This window comes from Ochotona princeps, chromosome 4, assembly GCF_030435755.1.
Source record: "Ochotona princeps isolate mOchPri1 chromosome 4, mOchPri1.hap1, whole genome shotgun sequence".
In the NCBI taxonomy this organism is placed as follows: Eukaryota; Metazoa; Chordata; class Mammalia; order Lagomorpha; family Ochotonidae; genus Ochotona; species Ochotona princeps.
In genome coordinates this window covers 57246754-57274396 of record NC_080835.1, presented here as the reverse complement: position 1 = coordinate 57274396, position 27643 = coordinate 57246754, and the positions used below count along the sequence as shown (strand labels likewise).

Below are 27643 nucleotides of genomic sequence, written 5' to 3'. Positions count from 1 at the left end.
AAAGGAGCAGAGATGGGGAAGAGTGAATGCTACCTGCATGTAGTGAGTAGAGGCAGGGATATTGGTCAACATCCTACAGTGCATAGTTGCACCCTGCACACAGTCCCCACCCTGCTCATGTGCATCACACACACACACACACGTCAAGCCACAAACACTGGCAGTGCTGCTGTTCAATAACCTTGTTCTGGATTGTAGGGATTCAGGATCCAGCCTCAGAGTAAGACAGTGTGTTCTGTAAGTAACTTGCACTTGAGCTCACTACCTAGGCAGTGAGTATTGTGAGGAAGGAAACTTTTCTCTACTGCCTGATGTAGATACCAAAGGGAGATGTTACAAAGATAGCACATACTTTAGAGTTTTCTAAACATTTAAAATGTTGGCTCCCGAATTACATTTTATGATCAGATGTAGTTGCAAAATAACTTATTTGTTCAGCTGTATTAGTGAGAACTTTGAGTGTTAGATAAATAAACTACGAACTTTTTTCTTGAGTTGTGAGCAGGACTCAGCTGCAGATTTGCTGCTTTGTACTTAGTCAGCAAATCAATGAGATTCTTTTATTCTCATAAATAAGGTAAGTGGAACATTCCAGATCTAATGTTAATATTTGAAGTGAATTGTCTATTTTCATTCTCTGTAACATTTCCGAAGTACCGTAATTGGTGGATTTTTACCTTAATTTATTAAGTACTGATCAATATGTTAAGACTTACTTGTTTGACAGGCAGACTAGAAGAGATGAGCTCTTCCTGCCTTGGTTCACTTTATAAATGGCTGTGATGATCAGTACAGGTCCGGGTCTGAAGCTAGGAACCAGGATCATGTGAAGGTCTCCCCTGTGGGTGGCATAAGGCTAGGTGTTTGTGGTCTTCCCAGATCTAAAATAGAGCAACTGAAACTCAAACCTGTACTCTAATGTGGGATGTCAGCCTCACAGGACATAGCTTACTTAACCCACTGTGCCACAACGCCAGCCCAAGTGTTGAGTGTCAAACCCCAGGAATAATATGAACCAGAACACAGGAAATCATTTTCTAACATGTATCTCTTGGATTTTGCATATTTTTAATGTATATTTAAAAATGGAGCTTTTGCATTCACTGATTCCCTCCCCAAAAGCTGGCAACACCCCAGGTCTATGGCTAGAGGTAAGAGCTTTCTTCCAAAACTTTTGCTTCCTCTGCCTGCTGAAACAGTTCAACATTTTACCTCCAAATCAAAACCAGGAGACACAGGAAAGAAACTGGACCACGAAATTCACCTGCATTACAAGATTTTGTTCCAGGTGACAGTTCCTCGTCTGCCTACCCTTATTTTACTTTTCCAAGTCCTTAGGTAGTTGCTCTTTGCACACTGAACACATTGCTTAGAGAAATAAGGTGTGGTTAGCTCAACTTTATCCTAGCCAGCTTGAAAGATAAAATGACTTAAGAATTCACATTTCTATTTTTCACTCTTGGTAATTGTTGCAAGTTAGACAGTTCACTTTGTATTACACGAGTTTTCATGCTGAGCTTCATGAAACTAATAAGAATGTGGCAGTTTTGGTGTCAGGGATTTGCTGCAAGCGTTTTTGTTTGCTTGATTCTGCTCTGTTAGTACTCAAAGCAGTATGCACAGTTGAATGACTTAGTTCATTGGAATATGAAGTTTTTTCCTAAAGTCAAAACAGTGTACCTTCCCCAAAAAAGAAATCAGCATCTTTTCTGCTTTTGTAATTTAGTCTGTGCAGTTGTCTTGGTGGAGGGTGGTCCCTTAAATGCTGAATTGAGGTATTGCAACACAGTGAGGTAAACTGCCCCTTGGGACATCCGCATCCCGTGTCAGAGTGTTGGTTCAAGTCTTGCCTTCTTCACCTCTAACCCAGCTTCCTCTTAATGCATTCTTGCATTCTGGGAGAGCAGTGAATATTTGCTCAAGTATTTGAGTGCCTGCTACCCAGATAGTTTTGAACTTCTGGCTACAGCCTGGCCCTTCATTGCTAGCTGTTTGAGAGCATTGGGGGAATGAACTGATGGAGAAAAGATACCGCTTTCTCTGTGTCTCTGCCTTTCAAATACATCAATAAAATTTTTTAGAAGATTATTAGATTAGAATTTGTAACAAAGGATTTTTCTCGTTCATAAGCTGTAAGCACTTGGATATTCCTGTTAAGCGGTTTTGCATTTTAAAACCATCTTATGGTTGTGCTGACCTTTCAGTTAACGTTTCTCTTTTCTCCAAGTGTATTTACAGCAGTTAGTCTACAACTCAAGGTCAGGAAAGCTGGTGATTTTTAACTTCAAATGGAAATTTGCTGCTCATAAAAGATAACAATTTGACAGCCCCAGTGGTCAAAGTTTTTGCCTCACGGATAACTGTATTGTGTCACTCAGCAGTGCAGGCATAGGGACTGGCGACTCTTTTCCTCCCAATGTGCATCTGCTTTGCTTAGGGATTGAGGCATATGCCCTTCACAAATCATTTGCTTACTGAGCAATTTCTTTATCTCATTGCTGGCCTGAAGGTGACAGACTTTAGGTAAAGGATCTTTAACCTCCTTCTCCTTCCAGCAAATTACTGCTTGCTTCCATACCCCTGTCCATTGGACTCTGGTTTTCTGTTTTCCTTTCTTATCTTCTACTGGCTTAGAATGTGTGCATGTTCTTTTAATGTTTTACTTCACATTTTTTACATGAAATCTGAAATTAAACATTTGCATTACAGAATGCGAGGGCCTAGAAATTCCTTCAATTCTGTTTATTTCCTTTGGGTTTAGCTTGACTGCTGCCCAGTCTTTTTATTCTAACTTGTTTCTCTGCTTCTCAAATTAGTTGTCATTATTCTACAGAGCCAGTGCCTTAGATACCCACATTCTTATCAGTGTTGTTTTTCTGTTTCTAGATTAGATTGGCATATTGTTTGGCAGCATAATTGACTATAGTAACAGAAGGGAAGAGAACAAACCAGAAATGCAGTATAACGTAGCAAGACATCGATGCTAAATGCTGCTAAATTGTCACTGAGTGTTGAACTGTTGTCTTGAATCTGATCATGATAAATTAATTCAACAGATAGGTCTACCCTTGCTGCGTTTCCAACCCTCCTAGGATATCCCCTTGATGCATCAGGGGGAAGGAAAATTCATTCTTGCCTGTCCTTTTTACAAATGTGTATGTCTCCGGGAATACATTGCTATGGTCTCATTGTTTTTTTGTTTAAAAGATTTTACAGCAGGTTAAGTTGCTGCTTACAATGCCAACATCCTGTAATGGAGTGCCAGTTTAAGTGCCAGAGGCTTTGTTTCCTATACAGCTTCCTGCTAATGCCACTGACAAAACAGTGGAAGATGGCCCAAGCATTTCGGTCCCTGCAGCCCACATGGAAGACCCAGATGGACAGAGTTCTAGGCTCCTGACTGTAGCCTGGCCTAGCATAGCTGTTGTAACCATCTGGGAAATGAGCCAGAAAATAAAAAATTTCTCTCCATCTTTCCTTTCTCTGCAACTCTACCTTTCTAATAAGATTTTTTAAAAGGAAGGAGGAAGGAAATGATAACTACATCTAAAATATTCATTTAAAAAATATGTATTTAGGGCCTGGCACAATAGCCTAGTGGCTAAATCCTTGCGTGTGCTGGGATCCCATATGGACACCAACTCATATCGCAGCTGCTCTGCTACCCTGCTTGTGACCTGTAAAAGCAATAGAGGATGGCTCAGAGCCTTGGACTCTGGCACCCACATGGAATTCCCGGAAGAAGCTCCTGGCTGCAGCCATTATGGCCATTTGGGAAGTGAACCAGCAGATGGAAGATCTTTCTCTCTCGCTCTCCTTCTCTCTGTATATCTGCCTTTCTAATAAAATAAGTCTTTAAAAATGTATTTATTTGAGAAACAGAATGACACAGAGATCTTCCATCTATTGATTGACTCTCCAACAGCTATAATGGCCAGGGCTAGGTCAGGTTCAATCAGGTATCCTAGTCTCCATCTAGTTCTCCATGTGTGTAGTATGGACTCAAACATTTGGGCTGTATTCTATGCTTTTTCAGGCATAACCCCACTTAACCCCAATGAGGATTTCCTACATCCAGAAATCTAACAATAACTGCTGGCAAAGACGTGGGGGATTGTAGACTTGTGCAACCACTATGGAAGTCAGTATGGAGAGTGCTCAGGCAACTGAAAATTTATCTACTGTAAGACAGAACAATCTTACTCCTGGGAACATATCCAAAAGATGTGATACTTACGTAGAAAAAAAGCATCCTGTATCCTTATAGTCATTGCAGCACAATCTACAAAAGCAGATATGGAAAAACCTAGATGCCCATTGAAAGGGGGATTTATAAAACTGCAGGAAATCTACTCTGTGAAATACTGCTTGGCCATTAGAGAGAATGAAATTCTACCATTTGAAACAAAGTCCTCGCAACTGAAGACCATTATGTTCAGTGAAATAAGCCAATCCCAAAAGGACAAATCGTATATGCTGTCTCTGATGTAAGACAACTGTCATCCAAAATACAAAACAAAAAGATCTAAACAAGTATACACTTGTACTCTAGTGAACAAATGATGTAATGGATCCAGAGTATCCGGAAGCAAAGAACTTCAATATGTATCTGTACTCTTGAATAAAAGGATCCCCCCAGTAAAACTGTCAAATAAACCTGGACAGCAAAATACTCAACTCCCCACCATTGCTTACACCTACAGTGTCATGACACACATAAAGAGCAGAACGCTGGAATGGAGCTGGCAGCTGAAGGACTCTATTATTGTAGAACACGGGACAACATGGGGGCTGGGAGGGAGGAAGCCCTATAACTACAAAATTGTAATACAGAAAATAATACATACAGATTTTTTTTAAGTTTTTCATGGATTTTCTATAGACATGTCTGGTGAAACGAAATCTCATGTTGATTAGTGTCAAATTCGTGTTATTTTTACTTTATACATTCGCACAGCAAAAATGTGTCCATGAAGAGTTAGATACATCATTCTCAAATTTTTAGGTTTGTTTCCATTTCTGGTGACTAAATGAATCACTTTTCAAAATGGTCTTCCTCTTGACAAGTTAAGTCTGATGCACGGGCTGTCATTTAATTCTGACAGTAATCCTGTGAACTAGGTAGTATTATTGTCCTGCTTCCTTAAGGGAGTTTGTTGAAAGAGTCATTTGTGGGTTACAACCATTCACTGGCCATCTCCTTTCAGTACTAATAATGTGGTTGTTAACATAAAGATTCAAGCTTTCGTTGTTCTGCTCTGAGAAGAAATTGATATACCTGAAAGTACCTTCAGGGGTTAAAAGGCCCAAGGTAAAGCCTTGTTAAAACCTGGAGGGCTGTCCTTCTGGGACAACCACCATCCCCAACAGGTTTTGTGTATGAAGACACTTCCTAACCAGGTGTTTCTTTATTGTTTCTTTTAGATTATGGAGGATCTCTTCAAGACCTCAGCAATGACAGTGCTCTCAAATTGTCCTGAAGATGTTGAAGTCTGTCACAAATTCTTAGCTCCTGGCCACAAGGTAATTAGTTTGTGGATAAAACCCAGTACATCTGTTCTTGAAATATCATAATTACATGAAATGAATTTGTAACTTTTTTTGTTTTTTCTTACCAAGGACAGATTAGAACATGTGCTAAAAAGCAACTTCTTAACGTAAGTAGATGTTACACTTTCTCTGAACTGTGCTTACACTTTGTCATTGTATTTATACAGTGTATTATAAAATTTGTTTATATATCCACCTGCTGTGCCCCCCAGATCTGAGGTAAGATCCACATTTTGATTTATATATATATTTAGTTCTTGTGTTTGGCTCGTGATTGACAATCAGTGTGGCACAAACAAGTGAGTTAATAAATCATAGCAAGATAGATGAGCATAGCTTAGACATACACAGTTGAAGACATATACTATTGTTCTTTCAGGTCCATGGGGATTGGCTCTGGTACCTCCCACAGATATTCAAGGTGCTTCTATAAAAAGGAATAATAGTTGTATTTTACGTACACTCATACTCCTGCATAATACTTCAAATTATCCCTTGAACACTTATGATAGCTAATGTAGTGTAAATGCTATGTAAGTTGTTATAATATGTTGTTGAGGGAATAATCAGAAGAGTAAAAGTTGGTATGGGTTCAGTACCTACACGATTTTTAGTATGTTTTATCTGAGTTTGTCTGAAATCTGGATACATAACCAGCAAAAAGGGCTGACTATACTAACTTGAATAGTCAAAAGTTGGCTTGATTAAAAACTAACTTTAAGACATTTACACAAAGTTAATTGTAGGAGGACGAAAATGGTGATAGAACACCATTTTCTAAGAGACTTACTAGTATCTAGGTGAGCGTTAATGGAGATTTGGACCATATTGTTAGGTTTCTGTAAAGAAATAATATAGACAAAATAGGTAGATGTGAGTAAAAGAGTTTGAGAGGCAGGGAAAGAGAGAGATTTTAAGAAGTCGGCTCATGTAATGTGATCTTGGAGACTTGGTGAGTTCAAAACCTGACAAGATAGGCAAGCAGGCTGGAGACTCAGGGAAGAACTGCCGTTCAAATTCCAACGCAGTCTCCCGGCAAAATTTCCTCTGTCTTGGAGAGAAGTCAGTCTTTGTTCTAGTAAGACATCTAAATGATTGACTACCACCTACCTACATTATGGAGGGCAACGTGCTGTATTCAAAGTTCAGTAATTTAAAAACGAATCTCATCCATTAAGCAGAAGCATTGTGAGTTTTATTTGATGGAACATCTGAACAACATAGCCCAGTCAAGTCAACATGTAAAATTAACCTTCACAGACCCTATATGGTAGTAAGATAAATTGTCTTGTTCAGTGTTTATTCTAGAAACAAACAAACAAACAAAAACAGATCTTGCTAAGAAAGAGAAGAAGAGTCATGGGTGATTTCAATCCTTTTGTCTCACATAGCTGTAAAATGAGACTTCCTGGGGGCCAATGCTGTGGCGTAATGAGTTACGCCACCACCTGCAGCACCAGTGTCCTACATAGGAAATAGTTGGAGTCCTGGGTGCTACACTTTCCTGCTAATGTGCCTGGGAAAGCAGCAGAAGATGGCTCAGCCCATCCTGAGCCATTGTATCCATTTAGGGAGTAAAACAGCTGATAGAAAACTCTCTCTCTAAACCTGCCTTTCAGATGATTAAGTAATTTTTTTTATTTTAAATGAGATAGCCTTCCCTTGAGATTGGTATATTTGTAAAAGTTGTGGGTGGGTTTTGGGAGTGGGAGGGAGATAATATCTGCACTTACACATGTTAAGGTTGAAATACTTTTCAGACATCTACTTGTAGATATTATATAGTTGAAAATAAGAAACTAGAGTTTACAGGAGAGTTCTCCGAACGTGAGAATATTAATAAAATATGTAATTAAGTAGACAGGAAAAAACTAATCTGAACCTCAGAGGATCTGCTGGTAGCAGAAAGCCAGGGATAAGATCTTGGTAATCCAACTCCTCTCTGATGGTAACATCAAGATGGGGAAAGAGGATAACTGGGAGTAAAACTGTGACCACTTTACATATATTACTAAACATATATTTATAGTTGATTTGTATCTTTATCACCATGGTAGTTATTATTCTCATTTCATATATGAAGAATCAAGACAGAATGATAAAGCAAGCAAAAATTAACTGGAGATTCACATTCATATCTATCTGATTTCAGAAGTCATGTTTTTAGCTGTGGTACATAGCTGGGAAGTTATCCAGAGCTAATGCTGGAGTAGTTACAGCTCCTCAACTGGCTTGGGACCCTGCATATCACTCATAGGGCCTGTCTGTACAATATTAAGGTTGGGAAATGACCTCATTGCCATTATTATCATCCATTCTACAGAAAACAAATCATAATTACAGTCTAAATTTATAGGGAGACTGATGTCAGCAAAATGGTGAGTGGGAGGTCCTGGTCTTTACTCCCCACACAGAAGGTCCACCTAGCAACTATCCACAAACAACACCTTTGTAAAAACCCCAAAACTTGGAAATGAGACTGAGACCCAACACATAATACAGAACTGAAAGTAACTGCGTTAGAAAAACAAGAGGAATGGTCTCACTTGGATCACACTGCCCCTCTCCAAAGAAGGCCCAGTGCCATGTAGAGAAGATTCCCCTGGGTCCACAGTGGGGAAAAGAGAGCTAAAAACACTCAGCTTCCCTGACGTCCTGGAGCACCTCACAGGAGCACTACTCCTACATACTCATGTTAAATCTTGAGGATGGCATGAAGATCATGTGGCCTGCAGTCAGATAAGAACAGAGAACGGGGGTGAGCTCACAACCACCAACCCATGGGTATCGGTATTAGCTCTGTGTTCCTGCCAGAGATACCAGCGAGTAGCATAGCTTACTCACAAAGCCAAGCAGTTTACTCCCACAAGCTCCATGGGAAATTCTACCAGCCAGAACATGTGACCAACCTCAGAACCCATTCCATGGTTCCCCTCAGGCAGGGAGGCAAGCCTCAACTAGCCATATAGTATAACTTGTGAACACGTCAGTCCTGAGCAGTGTCTCCTAAACCTTTTGGGGTGTTCACATCCCATAGCAGAGTGCCTGGTTTGAGTCTGGGCAACTTCAACTTTCATTCCAATTTCCTGCTAAGCAGGTGAGCAGGTGACACTCCTGGGAGTGTCTCTGTGTCTCTCCCTCACCCCTTTCCTCCCTCCTCCTCCCATCCTTTTCTCCCTCCCTCTCCTCTTCCTACCCTCCCATTTTCAAATAAAATGAAAATAAATTAACAAAGAAATAAATCAAATAAGAGTTAAATAGAAATCATAGAGATAAAATAGAAAGTGAATTTTTAAAAATCCGTAGACATTTCAATATCAGATTTAATCGAGTTGGAAAAAAATCAGTAACTCAGAACATTTTAGGGACAGTATAGAGGCTCAGTGGGTTAAAGCTGTACTTCACAGGCCCATATTCCATACAGGACTTCTGATTCCAGTCTCAGCTATTTTACAGTTCCTGTTCAGCTTCCTGCTAATGTACCTGTGGATGTACCAACTGATGGGCCATTTCCTTGGGTCCAGGCATTCATGTGGGAAACCTGGATGAAATTCCTAGCTTCTGGCCTCAACCTGACCTGGCCTTGCTGTTGAAGGCATTTGGAGAGTAAACCAGGAGATAAAAAATATGTCTGTATATCTATGTCCCACTGTCTCTCCTTCCCTACCTGTCAATCTTCTTTTCAGGTAAATAAATAAAACCTTATAAACACACATGCAACATTTTAAGTTACCAAGTTAGAGGAACAAATTGAAAAACTATAGGAATTGTGGGACACCATGAAAGAAAAGCATTTGTCCCAAAGGATTTGGAGAGAGTGAAAGGTAATTTAAGAGTCTAGAAAGAATAATTAAAAAAATGGTAGCTGAAGACTTCCCAAGTATGTGGAAAGATGCCAGCATTAAGATATTATAGGCTGGGCCTGGCAGTGTGGCCTAGCGGCTTAAGTCCTCGCCTTGCACATGCCAGGATCCCATATGGGCGCCAGTTCTAATCCAGGCTGCTCTGCTTCCCATCCAGCTCCCTGCTTGTGGCCTTGGAAAGCAGCCGAGGATGGTCCAAAGCCTTGGGACTGTGCACCCACGTGGGAGACCTGGAGGAAGTTCCTGGCTCCTGGCTCTGGATCAGCATAGCACCGGTTGTTGTGGTCACTTCGGGAGTGGATCATCAGATGGAAGATCTTTCTCATTGTCCCTCCTTCTCTCTGTGTATCTGACTTTCCAGTAAAAATAAAATCTTTAAAGCATAAATAAGTAAATAATTTATAATAAGATATTATAGGCTGGTTCCAGTACAGTAGCCTAGTGGCTAAAATCCTCACCTTGCATGTGCCAGGATCTCTTATGGGAACCCATTTGTATCCTGGCTGCTCCATTTCCATCCAGGTCCATGCTTGTGGCCTAGGAAGGCAGCAGAGGATGGCCCAAAGCCTTGGGACCCTGCACCTGTGTGGAAGACCTGGAACAAGTTCCTGGCTCCTTGCTTCAAACCAGCTCAGCTCCAGCTGTTGTAGCCACTTGAGGAGTGAACCAGCAGATGGAAGATCTTTCTGTAATTCTTCCTTTCCGATAAAATTAATACATCTTTTAAAAAAAGAGAGAGAATATAGGCTTAGCAATTTCCCATTAAATATAAACCAAAGAGTTCACTGGCCCCAGTGCAGTAGCCTAGTGGCTGAAGTCTTCACCTGGTATTGCCAGGATCCCATATGGATGCCTGTTCATGTCTTAGCTGCTCTACTTCCCTTTCAGCTCCCTGCTTGTAGCCTGGGAAAGCAATCAAGGACAGCCTAAACCCTTGAGAGCCTGTATCCCTGTGGGAGACCTGGAAGAAGCTTCTGGCTCCTGGCTTCAGATAGGCTCAGGTCTAGCCATTGCAGCCACTTGGGGAGTGAACTGTGCCTTTAAGATCCCTGTCTGTCTGTCTGTCTCTCTCTGTCTCTCTCGCCTCTCTGTAAATCTGACTTTCCATTAAAAACAAAAGTCTAAAAAAAAAATAATTCAGCAAGATGCATCATAATCAAGCTTTCCTATATGAAGATAAGGAAGAAATCCTGAAACTAACAAGAGATTAGAAACATACCATCACTTAAAAGGATTCCCTTTTTTTTTTTTTTTAAGATTTATTCATTTTATTACAGCCAGATTTACACAGAGACACAGAGGAGGAGAGACAGAGAGGAAGATCTTCCATCCGATGATTCACTCCCCAAGTGAGCCGCGACGGGCCAGTGCTACGCCGATCCAGAGCCGGGAACCAGGAACCTATTCCGGGTCTCCCACGCGGGTGCAGTGTCCCAATGCATTGGGCCATCCTCGACTGCTTTCCCATGCCACAAGCAGGGAGCTGGATGGGAAGTGGAGCAGCCGGGATTAGAACCGGCACCCATATGGGATCCCGGGGCTTTCAAGGTGAGGACTTTAGCCGCTAGGCCACACTGCTGGGCCTGGGTTGGTCACTTCTGCTACCTGGGCTGTTGTGGCCATCTGGGGAGTAACCTGCCAACGATTGTTTGCTCTTTCTCCACTCCGTCCTTATCAGGCCGACATTGTGGCTCAGTAAGTTAAGCTACCACCTGAAAAGCCATCATCCCTTATGATATACAGGAGCGCCCGTTTGATTTCTCACTATTGTGATTGGAATCCAGCTCTCTGCTAATGCATCTGGGAAAGCCATGGATGATGGCCTAGATGCTTGATCCCTACAACCCATGTGGAAAATCCTGGTGAAATTCTTGGCTCTTGGCTTTATTGCAGCCATTTGGGGAATGAACCAGCAGATGGATGATCTTGATATCCCTCTCTTTCTCTAGCTCTGTCTTTTAAATAAATAGAATAAATCCTGAAAGTAATAAGGCTCTCTTACATACAATAAAAAATAGCTTGTCACAACTCTCAGATGTTTTGTAGTGTAAGCCTCAAGTAACAACAGATAAAAACATAATAGATGTACAGTGCATACAAGAAGATCCAAGGGATACTTCTCGTTGAAAACAATCAAACTGCAACAGACATTAGCAAGAGAGGAAGGAAGAACAATGCAATATCTGTACAGCAACCAGAAAACAAATTGCAAAATGAAAGTTATAAAGGTCCTTAATAATTTTTTAGCATAAATGAATTAAAGTCTTCAATTAAAAAATAGTAAATGGAAAAATGATTTACAGAATACTCCCTTCATTTTGTTTTGTTAACATTTGAAAATGACTGTGGCATGGTCAGTTCTCTGTTTTGGGGCGAGTGGGGAAAGGGAAACAGAGAGAACTCAGTCTGCTGACTTACCCTGCAAATATCTGCAAGGGCCACAGCTGGGTCATTCCAACACCAGGAGCTGGGGGATTCAGTCCAGGTCTCCTACAGGGGTGGCCGGAACCAAACTCCTTAAGCCATCACCTCTCCCTCACCAGATCGGCATGATTAGGAAACTGGAACCAGGCAGCAGGGCTGGGTGTTGAACCTGGGTGCTTGGCTAAGGGATGCCAGCATCTTACCTCCTGGACTGAAGGCCCACACGCCTCACCGTGCTTGCCAGGACACAAACAGACTGAAAGTGAAGACATGAAAAAGTCCATGAAAATGACAATCCAGAAAAGCAGGAGCAGCTATGCTCATATATTTTTTTTTTATTATTTAACTTCATTAATTACATTGTATTATGTGACACAGTTACATAGATACTTGGGTTCTCCCACCCCTGCCCAAACCCTCCCACCATGGTGGATTCCTCCACCTTGTTGCATAACCACAGCTCAAGTTCAGTTGAGATTCCCCCATTGCAAGCATACACCAAACATAGAGTCCAGCATCTTATTGTCCAGTCAAGTTCAACGTCTTCTTAGGTATACCCTCTCTGGTCTGAAGACAGAGCTAGCAGAGTATTATCCCAAAAGGTTAAATACCACATGTTTGCCTTAATTTAAGATGATATGATGTTATGTATAACATGTTATGTTTTGAATGTTATATGTTGTGTATAAACTAAATTGAAGTATAGGTGAGGTGGTCACAGAGGGTGGCTGGGAACTCGTATTTACTTTCAACATGTTGGTTACTCATTACTATGTAAATTAATTCCATAATGATGTAAATTTTTGCTGATGGTATGATGGAGCTTTCAATTGACTGGGATAATACTCAGCTATGCTCATATTAAACAAAATAGATTTTGAATCAAAAGAGATTAAAATGAGGCACAATCATTATATAATGAAAAGGGTGGATCTACTCACCAGGAGGCTATAGCAGTTGTAAACATGTCCACCCAACATCAGAGCAAGTAAGTATATAAAGCAGATATTAAGAGGGAGAGCAGTTGCATACAGCAAAAATTGGAGACCTCACTGCCCTGGCTTAGGATCACCTCAGCTCTGGCTGTTGCGGCTACTTGGGAAGTGAATTATTGGGCAGAAGATCTTCCTGTCTCTCCTCCTCTCTGTATATCTGCCTTTGCAATAAAAATAAATAAATATTTTTTTTTAAAAAATTATGATTTTGGAAACACACTGAAACACTTAGGGGTAGGCCCTCACTTCCTAAAAAAGACTCCAAATGCAGTAGAAATCGAGACCAAAATAAACAATTGGGACCTCATCAAACTAAGAAGCTTCTGTACAGCTAGAGAAACAATCAACAAAGTAAAAAGGCAACCCACAGAATGGGAGAAGATCTTTGCACACGACATAGGTGATAGAGGGCTGATCTCCAGAATATACAAAGAGCTACAAAACAACCAAAATGTCAAAACAAACAAGCCACTCAAGAAATGGGCACGGGAAATGGGCAAACACTTCACAAAGGAACAAACCCAAATGGCAAATAAACATATGAAAAAATGCTCAAGTTCCCTGGCAATAAGGGAAATCCAAATTAAAACATCAATGAGGTACCACCTAACGCCAGTAAGACTGGCCCACATGAATAAAAGCACCAACAACACTTGTTGGCGAGGTTGCGGGGAAAAGGGAACCCTACTCCACTGCTGCTGGGGCTGCAGGCTGGTACAGCCTCTATGGCAATCAGTATGGAGAATATTCAAACAACTCAAATTCAACATACCGTATGATCCAGCAATAGCACTCCTAGGAATATATCCAGAACACTTGTTTTATGAGAAACCAACATGCACTCTTATGCTCATAGCAGCACAATCAGTAATTGCAAAAACATGGAAGCAACCAAAATGCCCATCAACAGAGGATTGGATAAGAAAGCTATGGTTCATCTACTCCATGGAATACTACTCAGCTATTAAAAAAAACAAAATGCAGTTCTTTGTGGCCAAATGGGCCAAACTGGAAACCATAATGCTAAGGGAAATGAGCCAATCCCAAAAGGTTAAATACCACATGTTTGCCTTAATTTAAGATGACACGATGTTATGTATAACATGTTATGTTAGGTATGTTATATGTTGTGTATAAACTAAATTGAAGTATAGGTGAGGTGGTCACAGAAGGTGGCTGGGAACTCGCATTTACTTTCAACATGTTGGTTACTCATTACTATGTCATTTAATTCCACAATGATGTAAATTTTTGCTGATGGTATGATGGAGCTTTCAATTGACTGGGATAATACTCTGCTAGCTCTGTCTTCAGACCAGAGAGGGTATACCTAAGAAGACGTTGAACTTGACTGGACAATAAGATGCTGGACTCTATGTTTGGTGTATGCTTGCAATGGGGGAATCTCAACTGAACTTGAGCTGTGGTTATGCAACAAGGTGGAGGAATCCACCATGGTGGGAGGGTTTGGGCAGGGGTGGGAGAACCCAAGTATCTATGTAACTGTGTCACATAATACAATGTAATTAATGAAGTTAAATAATAATAAAAAAAAATTATGATTAGCCTGAAAGTTAGTGGATGGTGGTGCTGTGACAGCAACAACTGAATCAGTATCCTCAGGTATATGATTTGAAAATTAGTGCGTTTGATGGTTCCCTGTCTTCTGCTTTGTCATCACCCTTCTGCTGCTTTGTACTCTTTGAGGCGTTGACTGTCAAGTTCCTTGTAATACCGGTACAGCTGGATCTACCTTGGAGATGGTTTGCACATACACAAAGAAGAAAGAAAAAACAGGGAGAGTCCCAGTCTGTTGTACTTTGAGTAGACTTCATTGTTAATTATTTGATCCGTAGACAGACTGCTGGCCTTAAATTCTTTTGAAGAGATTTCAGAGTATTTGTTACTAGTTAAAATTTTTGTATGAAAATATTATTTTAGGGGCTAGCATGTAGCACAGCAGGTTAAGCTGCAATACCAGCATCTCATATTGACGCCCTTTGAGTCCCAGTTGCTGCGCTTCTCACCCAGCTCCTTGCTGATGAGCCTGGGAAAGCAACAGCAGATGACCCAAGTGCATGGGCACTTGCACTTGGGAGACACCGATAACGTTCCAGCTTCTGGGTTTGGTTTGGCTTAACCTGTGGCCAGCCACCTGGGGAGTGAACCAGGAGCTAAAAGATCTATCTTGTCTCTGTTTACCTCTTCTTTTATAACTGCCTTTCAAAAAAAATATATATACATATAATATATTATTTAAGGGAATTGTTTAGTAATTGAAGTTAGCCTCTATCAAGTGGATGTACAGGTGGAATTCAATTATTTCCTTTCCTTTAAAATATTAAACTTTTAAAAATTTATTTTCTTTATTTGTTCTCCACTTACCTCTGATTTTGAGGAAAAGAGTACTTTTAATTATATCATTACCTTAGCAGTTTTACTCTAATGGCTTTAGAATGGCTAATTCTTGTCATTCACAAGAAGCTTAAAGCATGAAAATCATTTAATTCTACAGTATGACATTTTTTCTCCCTTTCTTCAAAAAGCACTTTGAAAACATTCCCTGGAAAGAAAAATATATTATTCTGTCTACAAGCCAAAAATAAATACTTAATAGAGAAACTTGATGAAGTCCCTTAAGGCATTCCAGTTTCACAGGCTTTGTGGCACAGTAGGCTAAGACTCCTGCTTGCCACATTGGTGTGCTGGTTCTAGACTTTGCTATAATGCTGATGCATCTGGGATAGCTCAAGTGCGTGGGCCTCGCTACCTGTCTGAGTTGCAGATGGAGTTTCAGGCTCTTTATGTCAGGCTGATCATCCCTGGCTGATATGGGCATTTAGATTATAAACAAAGACATTTGAGGGGCAAAAATAGATCTAGGATCAGAAGTGTAATTTGAATTTGGAAACTTTGCTTTTAATTAAAGGATGTGGAGAGGACAGTAGAAGCTTTCAGGCAGGAAAACTTATTTTTAAGATTTATGTATTTTTTTAAAGATTTATTTATTTTTATTACAAAGTCAGATATACAGAGAGGAAGAGAGATCTTCTGTCCGATGATTCACTCCCCAAGTGACCGCAACAACCGGTGCTGTGCCAATCCAGAGCTGAAGCCGGGAACTTCCTCCAGGTCTCCCACGTGGGTGCAGGGTCCCAATGCATTGGGCCGTCCTCGACTGCTTTCCCAGGCCACAAGCAGGGAGCTGGATGGGAAGTGGAGCTGCCGGGATTAGAACCAGTGCCCATATGGGATCCCGGGGCATTGAAGGCGAGGACTTTAGCCGCTAGGCCACGCCGCCGGACCCTGCACTTAATTTGTTGATGCTCGTGTAACAGATTACAAACCTGTAATGACATGCTTTCACTCAGCTGGAAGTGACCTACATAGCAGTAAGTAGAGTAAGAAAAGGAATCTGGAATCCTCTGGCTGTGATTGAACATATGAAACCCCAAGTGTATGTCATCCTAGCAGTTCAAACTTAGACTTGATTGTCAGCACATTGGCAATTACTGTTCTGGTAAGTTTCTGATCCTTTCTGAGCCTCAGTTTTCTTTTCTCTGAAGTGTTGATTTCTAGAATCCTGTTACTTCAATTACTGCTACCAATACCACCACTGCCTTTGAAATGACCTGTTTAATATTAGATTTTGGCTGAGTAGGATTTCCATTCTGGAGTAAAACCTATCAGATGCTGAAAACACAGCTTCAGGGACTTTCCTTGTCCCATGGTACACTACTATTTCCAGGTATTTTGTATAGGTTTTACAAACATGGATAGGTTTTTGTTTTTTTAAGGTTTATATTATTTCTCATAAATAGCTTCAGAGAGGGATAGGGAGAGAGATCGATCTTCCATTTACTGACTCAGTTCCTAAATAGCTACAACAGCTGGGACTCTGAGCCAGGCCAAAGCTGGGAGCCAGGTGGCCTTAGCCGCTTAAGGTGTTCCATGTGGGCATCCGGCCTCCAGCAACTTTCCCGTGACACTGCAGGGAACTGGACCAGAAGTAAAGCAATCAGAAAATGAAGCAGCACCCACGTGGAGTGATGGCATTGCAGGTGGTGGCTCTACATTCTGTGCCCCGGTACTGGCTACTTTGTGGTTGTATTTTGAGCTCTAAATCTTGTAGAGTCTTTTTTTTTTCTTTAATCATTTCAACATTGTTGGCAGCCAAAATTGTAGCATAGCAAGTCAAGCCTCCATATACGAACGCAGCATCCACTAGGAATGCTTGTTGGAGTCCCGGCTGCTCTGCTTCATCTGGCTCACTGACAAGAGTCCTCGGGCCGCCGTAACCATGTGTGAGACCAGGCTCCTGGCTTTGGCCTGGCTAACTCTGCTCATGTCAGCCAATGAGGGAGTGAACCAGTGTCTGTCCAGTGTCTGTCCCTGTATCTCTCTGTGTACTCTGCCTTTCAAATAAATAAAAATTTTTAAAAATTACTGTTGCAATATTTCCTTTGCAGTTTGCAAGGGAAGTTATCTTTTCAGATGTTATTGGTGTTCATAAATTGGCATAATCCTATTTTAAAGAGGTCAGTATCTTTCAAACTGTGTACTAATTACAAGCTATGACGTGACAATTTCATTTTTCCCGGTGCCTACTTAATAAGTACAAATTATTTGTAGGGCTAGTGATGTGGCATAGTGGATTAAATTTGTACCTACAGTATCAGCATCTCATATGGACATCAGTTCAAGACCTGGCTTCTCCACTTTGGATTCAGTTCCCTGCTCATGTGTGTCAGAAAGTCAGTGGCTCCTGACTGTGGCCTGGCCCAGCCCTGGCTCTTGTGGCCATTTGCAGGGAAAGTGAACCAAAAAAATTGAAGATCTCTCTTTATCTTTTTCTTTCTCTTTCTCTTTCTCTTTTTCTTTCTCTTTCTCTCTGCCTTTCAAATAATGAATAAATTTTTGAAAAAAGCATTTTTAGGGCCTGGCACAATAGCCTAGTGGTTAAAGTCCTCGCCTTGCATGCACCACAAACCCATATGGTCGCCAGTTCTAATCCCAGCGGCCCTAATTCCCATCCAGCTCCCTGCCTGTGGCCCGGAAAATCAGTATAGGATGGCGCAGGTCCTTGGGTTCCTGCATCCATGTGGGAGACCTGGAGGAAGTTCCTGGCCCCTGGCTTCGGACTGGCGCCACTCCAGCCATTGCGGTCACTTGGGGAGTAAATCATCAGATGGAACATCTTCCTCTCTGTCTCTCCTCTTCTGTATATCTGACTTCACAATAAAAATAAATAAATCTTTAAAAGTATTTTTAAAATATTTACTCATTTTTTTTGGAAAGGCAGATATACAGAGAGAAGGAGATACAGGGAGAAAGACCTTCTTTCCGCTGATTCGCTCCCCAAGTGGCTGTAACAGCCGGGGCCGAGCCGATGCAAAGCCAAGAGCCAGGAGTAGCTTCTGGGTTTCCCATGTGGGTACAGGGTTGCTAGGCTTTAGGCCATCTTTGACTGCCTTCCCAAGCCACAAACAACAAGCTGGATGAGAAATGGAGCCGCCAGGATTAGAACTATTGCCCATGTGGGAATCCCAGCGTGTACAAGACGAGGACCTTAGCTGCTAGGCTACCATGCTGGGCCCAGAAAAGAATTTATAATAGCAAAAAAAAATTGGAAGCATGTGAAATATCTAACAATATATGACAAACACATCCACAGAATAGAGTTTTTAAATGTTACTTTTCATCTACTTGAAAACAGGGTGAAAGTAAAAGATCTGCATGCTAATTAACTCACCAGATATTTGCAGAAGCTGAGCCTGAGAGTGCTGTAGCCAGAAGCCAAGGACTCCAGTCAGGTCTGCTGTTGTTAGAGTCAGGAACCCAGCTACTGGGCTGTCTGCTGATGCCACTCAGGATGCATTAGCAAGAAGCTGAATTGTAAGTGAAACAATTGGTATTCCTACTGACAGGCTAATGTTGCCACAGACATCCCAAGTGACAACTTAACCCACTGTGCTACAACCCCTGTCCCCAGAAAATCACAAAAAGATATTCATGTACCAAAAAGGAAGATCTACAAGGTACACTACTGTTTTCCCACCTTGTCTGGATCTCTGTATTACACACACACTTCAGCTCCTGAAGGCAGGGCTTGGTTGTTATTTTATTGTACCAGTGCCTAGAATGTGGGTGCTATAAGTACATGTTTGTTAGATAAATGGATGGTGGAACAACAGTTTTGAAGGTCTACTGTTCTTTCAGCATCAGGACTTCATCCTTTTACTAGAACCGGAGAGGCTCCCCTCTTGTGGAAATGGGATTGCTGCGTGTCAGGAGTGGGGTTGCTGCCTGGCCACTCCTGTTCCTGCAGGACAGGCCTTCACAAGAGTACGTCAGCCTTCCTTCCTGATTACCAAGTATTCATGATCTCACAGACTGGATGGGAATAGACTTTTTCTAGTCTTTTTTTTTCTTTTTTTTTATTATTTTTTAATAATCTTACTTAGTTGATTAGGGAACAAAGTGTCAAGGGCTACAGGGTGAAAGTGGGTAATACCATTGTTTCCACATCAATATCATTTTACCCTGTATCTGGGGCCAGGGAAAAAACAAAGGGAAAAGCCCCACCCAACCTCCCACCCATCCCAGATCCCCAACGGGAGGCGTGCTCTGAGGGTCCTGCTCATACAGTTATGATAGTTCATCAGTTCTGGATTGCTGCCAATCTCTCAGTTCCAATCGCAATTAATCCTATTCAGAATCCACTGACTGACAGTCTCTTCATGGTTGGGGTTCTAAGATCAGCAGTTCAGTTGGAGGGGTCTCCAAAGAAACTTCATCTGAGATGATCCCAGGCCTGATTCTTGTGCGAGTTTGCTAGTACAGAATCCAGCACCGTCCATCACACCAATCAGCTTATGCTCATGCTGGTCGTTGGGATTGCTGGGTTCGTTCTGTTTCCAGCCCTGTCTTCCTCGTGAACCAACGGGTGTTGTAGTCCAGTTCGATCCTGCCCGCTTCATACTCGGTCCTCACGCAGACCGGTTGGAGCTGCAGCCTGGTTGGGGCGACTCCCCATAACCCCCACCGTTTCTGCCCCTACCCTGGTTCCCATGCTTGCCAGTATGTACTGCAGGCTTCTCAAGTCTGTCCCACATCCTGTTTAGCTCTCGCACGTGTCGATGGGCATTGAAGCCCTGCTCAACCCAACCAACCTATTATCCAGCCCACACACCTACTGGCAGGTGCCCTTCTGTACAGCCACCCCTGCCCCTGTCCTGGTGTTCGTGCTGACCAATGATATACCACGCTGACGCGCCCGATATCGTCTGACTTTTTCTAGTCTTAATGTGGACTTAGTCCATTGTGTTGATCTCTCTCTGCTTCTCTTTTGTTTTTGTTTAGCATTTCTTACACTGAAGCAGTAGAAATCTTGAAGAAAGCATCCCAGAACTTCACCTTCACCCCAGAGGTATTATATGTGTTTGGGTGGGGGTGAAAATACGTATATTTCCTGTTAATTAAGAATCCTTCAAAATAACTTTTTCTCTTTTAGATCAATGTGTAATATTGGCTTATTTGTATATAAGCTTTGCTTCATATTTACAGCACCTCATTGAAATACTCTGTAATTATCAAGGGAAGTGACTCCTAAAAAAATGCAAAAATGAACAGTAAGAGAACACTACTGTGGAAGAGTAGGCATTTGACCCCACAGTTAAGTCACGTTTGGGCCGTTCCCACCCCATTGCATAGGACCTGGATTTGGGTCTGAACCACACTCCTGATTCCAGCTTCCTATTGATTCACACAGTGAGAGATGATAGTGAAAACACAAGTCATCGGGTCTCTGCTACCCACACAGGACTCCTGGTTTAAGTGCCCAGCTCCCAGCTTCGGCTATTATGGATATTTGGGGAATGAACCAGCAGGTGGGGATTCTCTGTGTCTCCCTCCATTTCTGTTTCTTTGCTTATTAAATAAAATTTTGCAAGAATAAAAAAAGGATATTACTATGGAAATCCACTGTTTCACTATTTCCCAAGTATGTTCTGAATGACATTCAGAGGTAACAGAGAGGTTATGTTTTCATATAAGCTTAGGCTTCATATTAAGCAGGTTTTTGGGGTTTTTTTTTTTAAAGATTTATTTCTTTTTATTGGAAAGTCAGATAGACACAGAAGGGGAGACACAGAGAGGAAGATCTTCCATCTGCTGGTTCATTCCCCAAGTGGCCACAACAGCTGGAGCTGAACCTTAAATTTGAATGTTTTAGTTAACAAAAAAAGGGTGTATATGTTCAGAGTATATAATATGATTTCATGTAAACATATATCATGCAGTATTACAATCAAATTGCTACATCCATCAGCACCCATGTTATACATTAGCTCCTCAAAACATGGTCATCTTATCACTGAAAGCTGGTGCCCATTGATCAGCATCTCTGCACCTGGTAACCACTGGCTCCACACTCTTTCTGCAGGGAGATACCTTAAATCATTGGGCTAGTTAGGTTCAGATAGCCCCCATGATGCATGAGGGTGCAAGGTGACAGAACACGTCCCTTCATGGCTGTTTTCAGTCCTTTCCTCCTGTAATTAGGATATAACTAGACAGGTGGATTAGGAAAATAATATTAAGAGTGTTCAACATGTCTCTTCAGACTCGTTTCCTAATGCCCAAGTATTAACAATCACCTACATTTCTTGTATTTTTATGAGTTCTTCGTGTAATTTTTCATTGACTTTTGTCTCATACCCTGGAAGCTTCATGAAATCCGGTATTATAATGTTTTCCTACACCATATCCAGTATTTAGCCTGATTCCTAGAATTGAATAGGCACATTGGTATTTGCTAAATAAATAAGCTGAGCCATATTATTAAATTTCATCAAAGATCGTTTGAACTGTGAGTTGACTCTTACTTAAAAATTTGCGGAGAGAAGCCAGGTAGCCAAAGATAGGTCCAATACGGAATATTATCTTCGGTCATTTAATTTCCTGAGACTGGGAGCTAACTGTGCAGAAGCTCTAAGCAGTGTTGACAAGCACAGTGATTGTGAAGTCAGCTTTATCCCTTTGGAGAATGTGCTTTATTTTCCTTCAGGTGCTGATCTCATACTGAAGGCTGCTCTCTGAGCAGGTGACAGATAGCCTGGTGCTTCCTGGTTTCAGCTTTCCTCTTCCCAGGCCTAAGACTGCTGTTGTAAACAGAGCTCGCTCGCTCTCGCTCGCTCGCTCTCTGGTTTAGTGAGCTGTGTAACCTCAGCAGACAGCTGTACTGTTTGGAGAGCTTTAGGGAGAATAAGCCCTTGGAACTGATTGAGGGTGTTGTCGGGTAACTAATTAAATGTTTCTTTTCTGTTTTCTTTTTTGGTCATTTCTTTTTCCTCGACACAGTGGGGTGCCGATCTGCAAACCGAACATGAAAAGTACCTGGTGAGGCACTGTGGCAACATACCTGTCTTCGTCATCAATTACCCCTTAGCACTCAAGCCTTTCTACATGAGGGATAATGAAGATGGCCCTCAGCGCACAGTAAGAGTTCCCTCAGAGTCTGGGTTTTCTTCCTGGTTTAGCTGTACTTGTTTGGCATATTCCCTTACGCATCACTCCTACTGTCTCTTGAAATGACAAAGTCATTTAGAGGCATATCTTTGAAAAAGCACTCCCAAGGAAGATGCCAGTACTCTGTAAACACACTTCCTTGTTTGCATCACCCGGCGTCTTTAGATTAGCTGTTCCAAGTGCGGAGTTCTGTTATTTAGGTAATGGAAAGAAAGTGATCTGGAATCCAGAAGAGCAGTCCCCGGGTGTCTTGTCCAGTTAAGTACTCCTTGAGAAACTGCTGGGAAGGAAATCATGCCAGACAGCATATGATGGCCATGGCAGAACCTGACCCTTCAGGAAGAGCCTGGCATAAAAGCATGGCATAAAGGAGGAAAGTTTGGTGACTTTGAATTTAAGCACTCTTGAATGTAAATCCCATATCTGTGTGTTACAAACTAACTATGTAATGTTAGACAAACTACTTAATCTCTATGAGTTTTAGTTTTCCTGATGCATAATTTTCTGGAGTTGTGAGGATTGAATTGTGTAGGGTGGGGTTGGCATTGTAGCATAGAGGATTAAGCCTATAGCACCAACAACCTTTTGGGCACCAGTTGGAGTTGCTGCTAATCCATTTCTTTTTTCCTTTTTTTAAAAAGATTTATTTATTTTCATTGCGAAGTCAGATATACAGAGAGGAGGACCGACAGAGAGGAAGATCTTTTGTCCGATGATTCACTCCCCAAGTGACTGCAACGGCCAAAGCTGAGCCGATCCAAAGCCAGGAGCTTCTTCCAGGTCTCCCACCCTGGGGCAGGGTCCCAAGGCTTTGGGCCATCCTCAACTGCTTTTCCAGGCCTCATGCAGGGAGCTGGATGGGAAGGGGCACTGCCAGGATTAAAACTGATGCCCATATGGGATCCCGGCATGTTCAAGGCAAGGACTTTAGCTGCTAGGCACCATGCCGGGCCCTGATACTCCATTTCTAATACACCTCCCAGCTAGTGTTCCGGAAGAGCAGGAAAGGCTGGTCCAAGTGCTTGTGGTCCCTGAAGTCAGGTGGGAGACCAGAATGAAGCTCCTGGCTTCTGCCTGGCCCAGCTGTGTGTGGGGCCCAACTGGGGAATGAATCAGTAAATGGAATCAATCTCTCTCTCTGTAACACTGACTTTCAGAAAGAAACAAAGCTTTTTTTTTAAATAATTAAATGATGAATAAAAATAAACAGCTAGTGTTTGTGGTGGTAGGTGTTACATATACATGAACATTGTAACAAAGCACAGTGTTACAATATTTGTGTGATACCATATCATAGCATACTATAAAATCCTTAAAGGTCAAGTTTCTTGTAATCTGGTCTCACAAATACTTGTTATTTTAGAAATACCAGAATACTTGCATATTAGCACAGTCTGATAATGTCTGCTAATATGGTCTCATGCTTTAAAGCATTATAATGTCTGCTATAGATATCTCAGGAGCTGTTGCCATTTGGTTTCTTGTCATTTCCATCTTAATGCTTCATCTAAACTACATATTTATTTAAAACATCTGAGATAAAAGTAAATAAAGGGCCCAGCGTGGTGGCTTAGCTGCTAAAATCCTCGCCTTGAACACGCCAGGATCCCTTATGGGCGCTGGTTCTAATCCTGGCAGCCCTGCTTCCCATCCAGCTCCCTGCTTGTGGCCTGGGAAAGCAGTTAAGGATGGCCCCAAAGCCTTGGGACCCTGCACCTGTGTGGAAGACCTGGAAGAGCTCCTAGCTCCCGGCTTCGAATCTGCTCAGTACCGGCCGTTGTGGTCACTTGGGGAGTGAATCAGCAGACGAAAGATCTTTCTCTCTGTCTCTCCTTCTCTCTGTATATCTGACTTCGCCATAAAAATAAGTAAATCTTTTTAAAAAAGTAAACAAAAATGCCTTCTAAGTATTCTGGTATAATAAGTGCATTGGAAAAGCTGCAACATTAATGAAAGAGAGCAAAGGAAATAAATACAGGGAGTTTGAAAATTACTTACATTATTTTATTTAAATAAGGAAAACTGTACCTACTAGATGAGAGTGCAAATCTGCCTAATCAGGAGGGTGTAGGGGAAAAAAAAGAGGGTGTAGGGAGCTTGGATCAGGGTGATGATGTCTGTATCCCACACTGGGGTTCTTGGGTTCCAGTTCTGGCTCAGCCTCTAGCTTACTGCTAATGTGCCCCTTGGGAGGTATCAGTTGATGATTCAAGTTGTAGAATTTGTGTCACTCAAAAGGAAGATGCATGCTGAATCCCAGACTCCTGGCTTCAGCTTGGCCGAGCCCTGGCTCTTTGGGCTGTTTGAGTAAAGATTTCTATCTCTCTGCCTTACAACTAAATAAAAGTAGAGGCTGGTGCAATGGCTCAACTAGATAATTCTCCTCTTGCAAGCACCAGAATCCCATGGGGTTACCAGTGTCCCTGCTGCTCCCCTTCTCATTCAGCTCCCTACTTGTGGCCTGGGGAAGCAATGGAGGATGGCCTGTACCCACGTGAGAGACCCAGAGAAATCTCCTAGCTTCAGATTGACTCAGCTGTGACCACTTAGGCCATTTGGGAATTCAACCAGTGGATGGAAAACCTCTCTATCTCTCCTTCTCTCTATAAAATTAATTATCTTTCCTATATATATTTTAAAAGATACATATATATATCTTTTTAAAAATTTAAAAAGATCTTTTTAAAAAATGTTAAATGTTGTAGAAGACATAAAAGGAAAGATCAACACAGTAAATTAAATGTTTAAGTTCTGAATTGACATCAGTCAGTGAGTACCTATCATACAATAAGGATAAAATAGTAATTTTTGAGTCCATCTTCCATGCTGCTAATTCATTTTCTCCCTGTTGTTACAGAGGAAGCTGGCGCAGCCCAGTGCAGCAGTGTAGTCATGTGTGCAGGACCCGACAGCTAAGAAGTAGAGGCAGCAATAGGGCAGCAGTCTGACTTTACCAGAAGCTTGATGTTTCTTGATGGTTTACATAGGGTGGCAGAAAAAGCAGTGAACTTAGAGCCAAAGAACTTGAATTTTGCTATCCACTACTTAATCTTGCTGGGCTTCATTGCTCCCAGGAGATCATAGTTAACTGATCTCCTTTGCTGACATGGAAACACAAAAACACAGGAAGACACCACTACATTACCAACTACAATGGCTAAAATGAAAAGGACTGTGATGCCAATTGTTGGTGGCAATGTTAGCGCTGATGGGAGTGTAAACTCAATCCTTTCAGAAACATGCGGCAGTATCTGTTAATGCTGAATATGTGCAGCTTTTCCCCTACTTGTGAAAGTGCTTTAAAAACACCATGAAAATGGACCTAAAAGATACATTTATTTTGGTGTAAAAATGTTTAGAAATCCATTCATAACAAAGAAATTTCATGAAAAATGCATATTATGAAAAAGTTGAGTTTTCTTGCCTTGAAGTAGTATGTTCTAGGTAGGGATAGTAGCTGAAAAAGTATAAGAACTTTTCTGGCTGTGTAACTGTTCTGGCTGGTGATTCGTAGCATGTTCAGTTTGTATAAACGTGCAAAACTGTATACCTGTTACTTGCACATGTGTTATGCTTCAATAAAGAAGTTCATTTTTGAAAGGAATGCTACATTTGGATCATCACAGTAGTCAGATAAACTGATATAGGATTGCTTTAAAAAATAAATAAAACATTATAAAAATATTAGAGAAAGAGTAAGGGTGATTTTAAAAAAATGACCAGATAAATTGGCACAAGCTATATAGAGGTTGAAATGCTGCAGACAGCTTGGGCTTTGTCAGGTAAACCAATAGGGAGGAATCACTTGTCTTTTCAAATGGTGTCAGATGGAAAGAGGGACGTGGTAAGTACCTTATTGGATAGATTGGGGAAAAAGAATTAAAAATATAAGCTGGTTAGGGGCTCTTGCTTATGATCTGGAAATGAGGAGATGAGATGTTAAATAAGGTCACAGCAATGAAAATAGAGAAACAAAAGTGAAATTCAAGCAAGCACTCCTGAAGACTAGTCAGTGATCTGTGGAATAAAAGTAGAGACAAGGAAGAGCAAGGTCACAGGCAGTTCCCAGAGGAGAGGCTATAGTGACATGCGCCATTTACAGAAATGTTTTCTTGCCTTGAGTGGTGGAGCACAGATGTGAACCTTTGTGCAGACGCACTGGTGCTGTTTTCTTCTGTCTCCCTAAGGAAGGAAAAAATGTAAATCTGTCTTGGCCCTAAAGGAAAGGGAGTGTGTTTTTGGAGAACAAGGTGAGAATCCCACTCATTTGAAGCCGTGATTTCTTTGTAAACTCTAAAACTTTTTCCTTTTTCAGGCAGCAGAAGTCATGAGTTAACTCACCATTCTGTTACCGAGGTCCGTTTTCAGTCATGCTGCTCAGGCCCTCCACAGCTTCTCACTGCCCCCTCTCCTTGTTCCTACACAATCTGTATCAGAAGTCAGAGCATAAGTTCAGAGAGGCTGTGACCACAAAGATGTTTCCTATGATTTGTGGAACTTTTGATTTCTTTGATAACAGTAGACAATATTTCTCCATAGTCAGTAGCACCCTGTGGTAACCTGAATAAGAAGGTGTCCAATTTGTGGTTTTTCATCAATATTCTGAGATGCATGGGGAGAGGAGTGTCAGAGGAAGGGACCTTCCAGTTCTTCTCTCTTCTTTGAACCCAGCATAGAAAAGGCCATGTAGTAAAGGCCTCATTCCTACTTTCTATCCTGCCTATTTGTTTCTTTAAATCAAGTTCTGGGTTTTATTTTCAGTACATTGATTGGAATCAAAGGGTCGCAGTCAGAAGGGAGTAGCATAAATAGAAACCAGGGTTTGTTCAGCTTGAATACCAACACAAACTATTTCTGGTCAGCATGCCGCTGCAGCTGCGTGACCTCGGCAGAATCAAAACTCAAGCCCAGTCCAGGGAAGATGTGCCAGGAAACATTCTGGGCCTACAAAAAGGGTTTTGTGTAGTGCTAAGGAAGTTAGGGAAAGGTGTAGAAAAAGAATCTATAGCCTCCATTGTTTCAGTTTAAAAAGTGTTCAAGTTGGATCAACTGTGAATGCAGAAGACATCACCCAGAACAACTGATGTATTCCCTGAAGGTAGATTTAACTCAACTTCATGTTTCCCAAGAAACATTAGACCTGCAGATATTTTATTCAGGTTTGCTGGTCCTGCCTTCCTTACTCTTTGAACCCTGCCTTTTTTCATAAAGAGTTGGTGATTGTTGGGCCCGGTGGCTTGGCCTAGCAGCTAAAGTCCTCGCCTTGAACGCCCCGGGATCCCA

At 41.6% G+C, this 27643-nt stretch overlaps 1 protein-coding gene across 1 annotated transcript in view; it reads left to right on the top strand.

Annotated features, from left to right (window-relative positions):
• Positions 1-27643, top strand: part of NARS2 (asparaginyl-tRNA synthetase 2, mitochondrial) — a 129983-nt gene that overhangs the window by 87763 nt on the left and 14577 nt on the right. Inside the window, exons 8-11 of the mRNA XM_058663658.1 lie at positions 5425-5523; positions 5620-5657; positions 20195-20261; positions 22193-22330. Of these exons, the coding sequence (XP_058519641.1) occupies positions 5425-5523; positions 5620-5657; positions 20195-20261; positions 22193-22330 (342 nt within the window). The remainder of the gene's footprint in view (positions 1-5424; positions 5524-5619; positions 5658-20194; positions 20262-22192; positions 22331-27643) is intronic.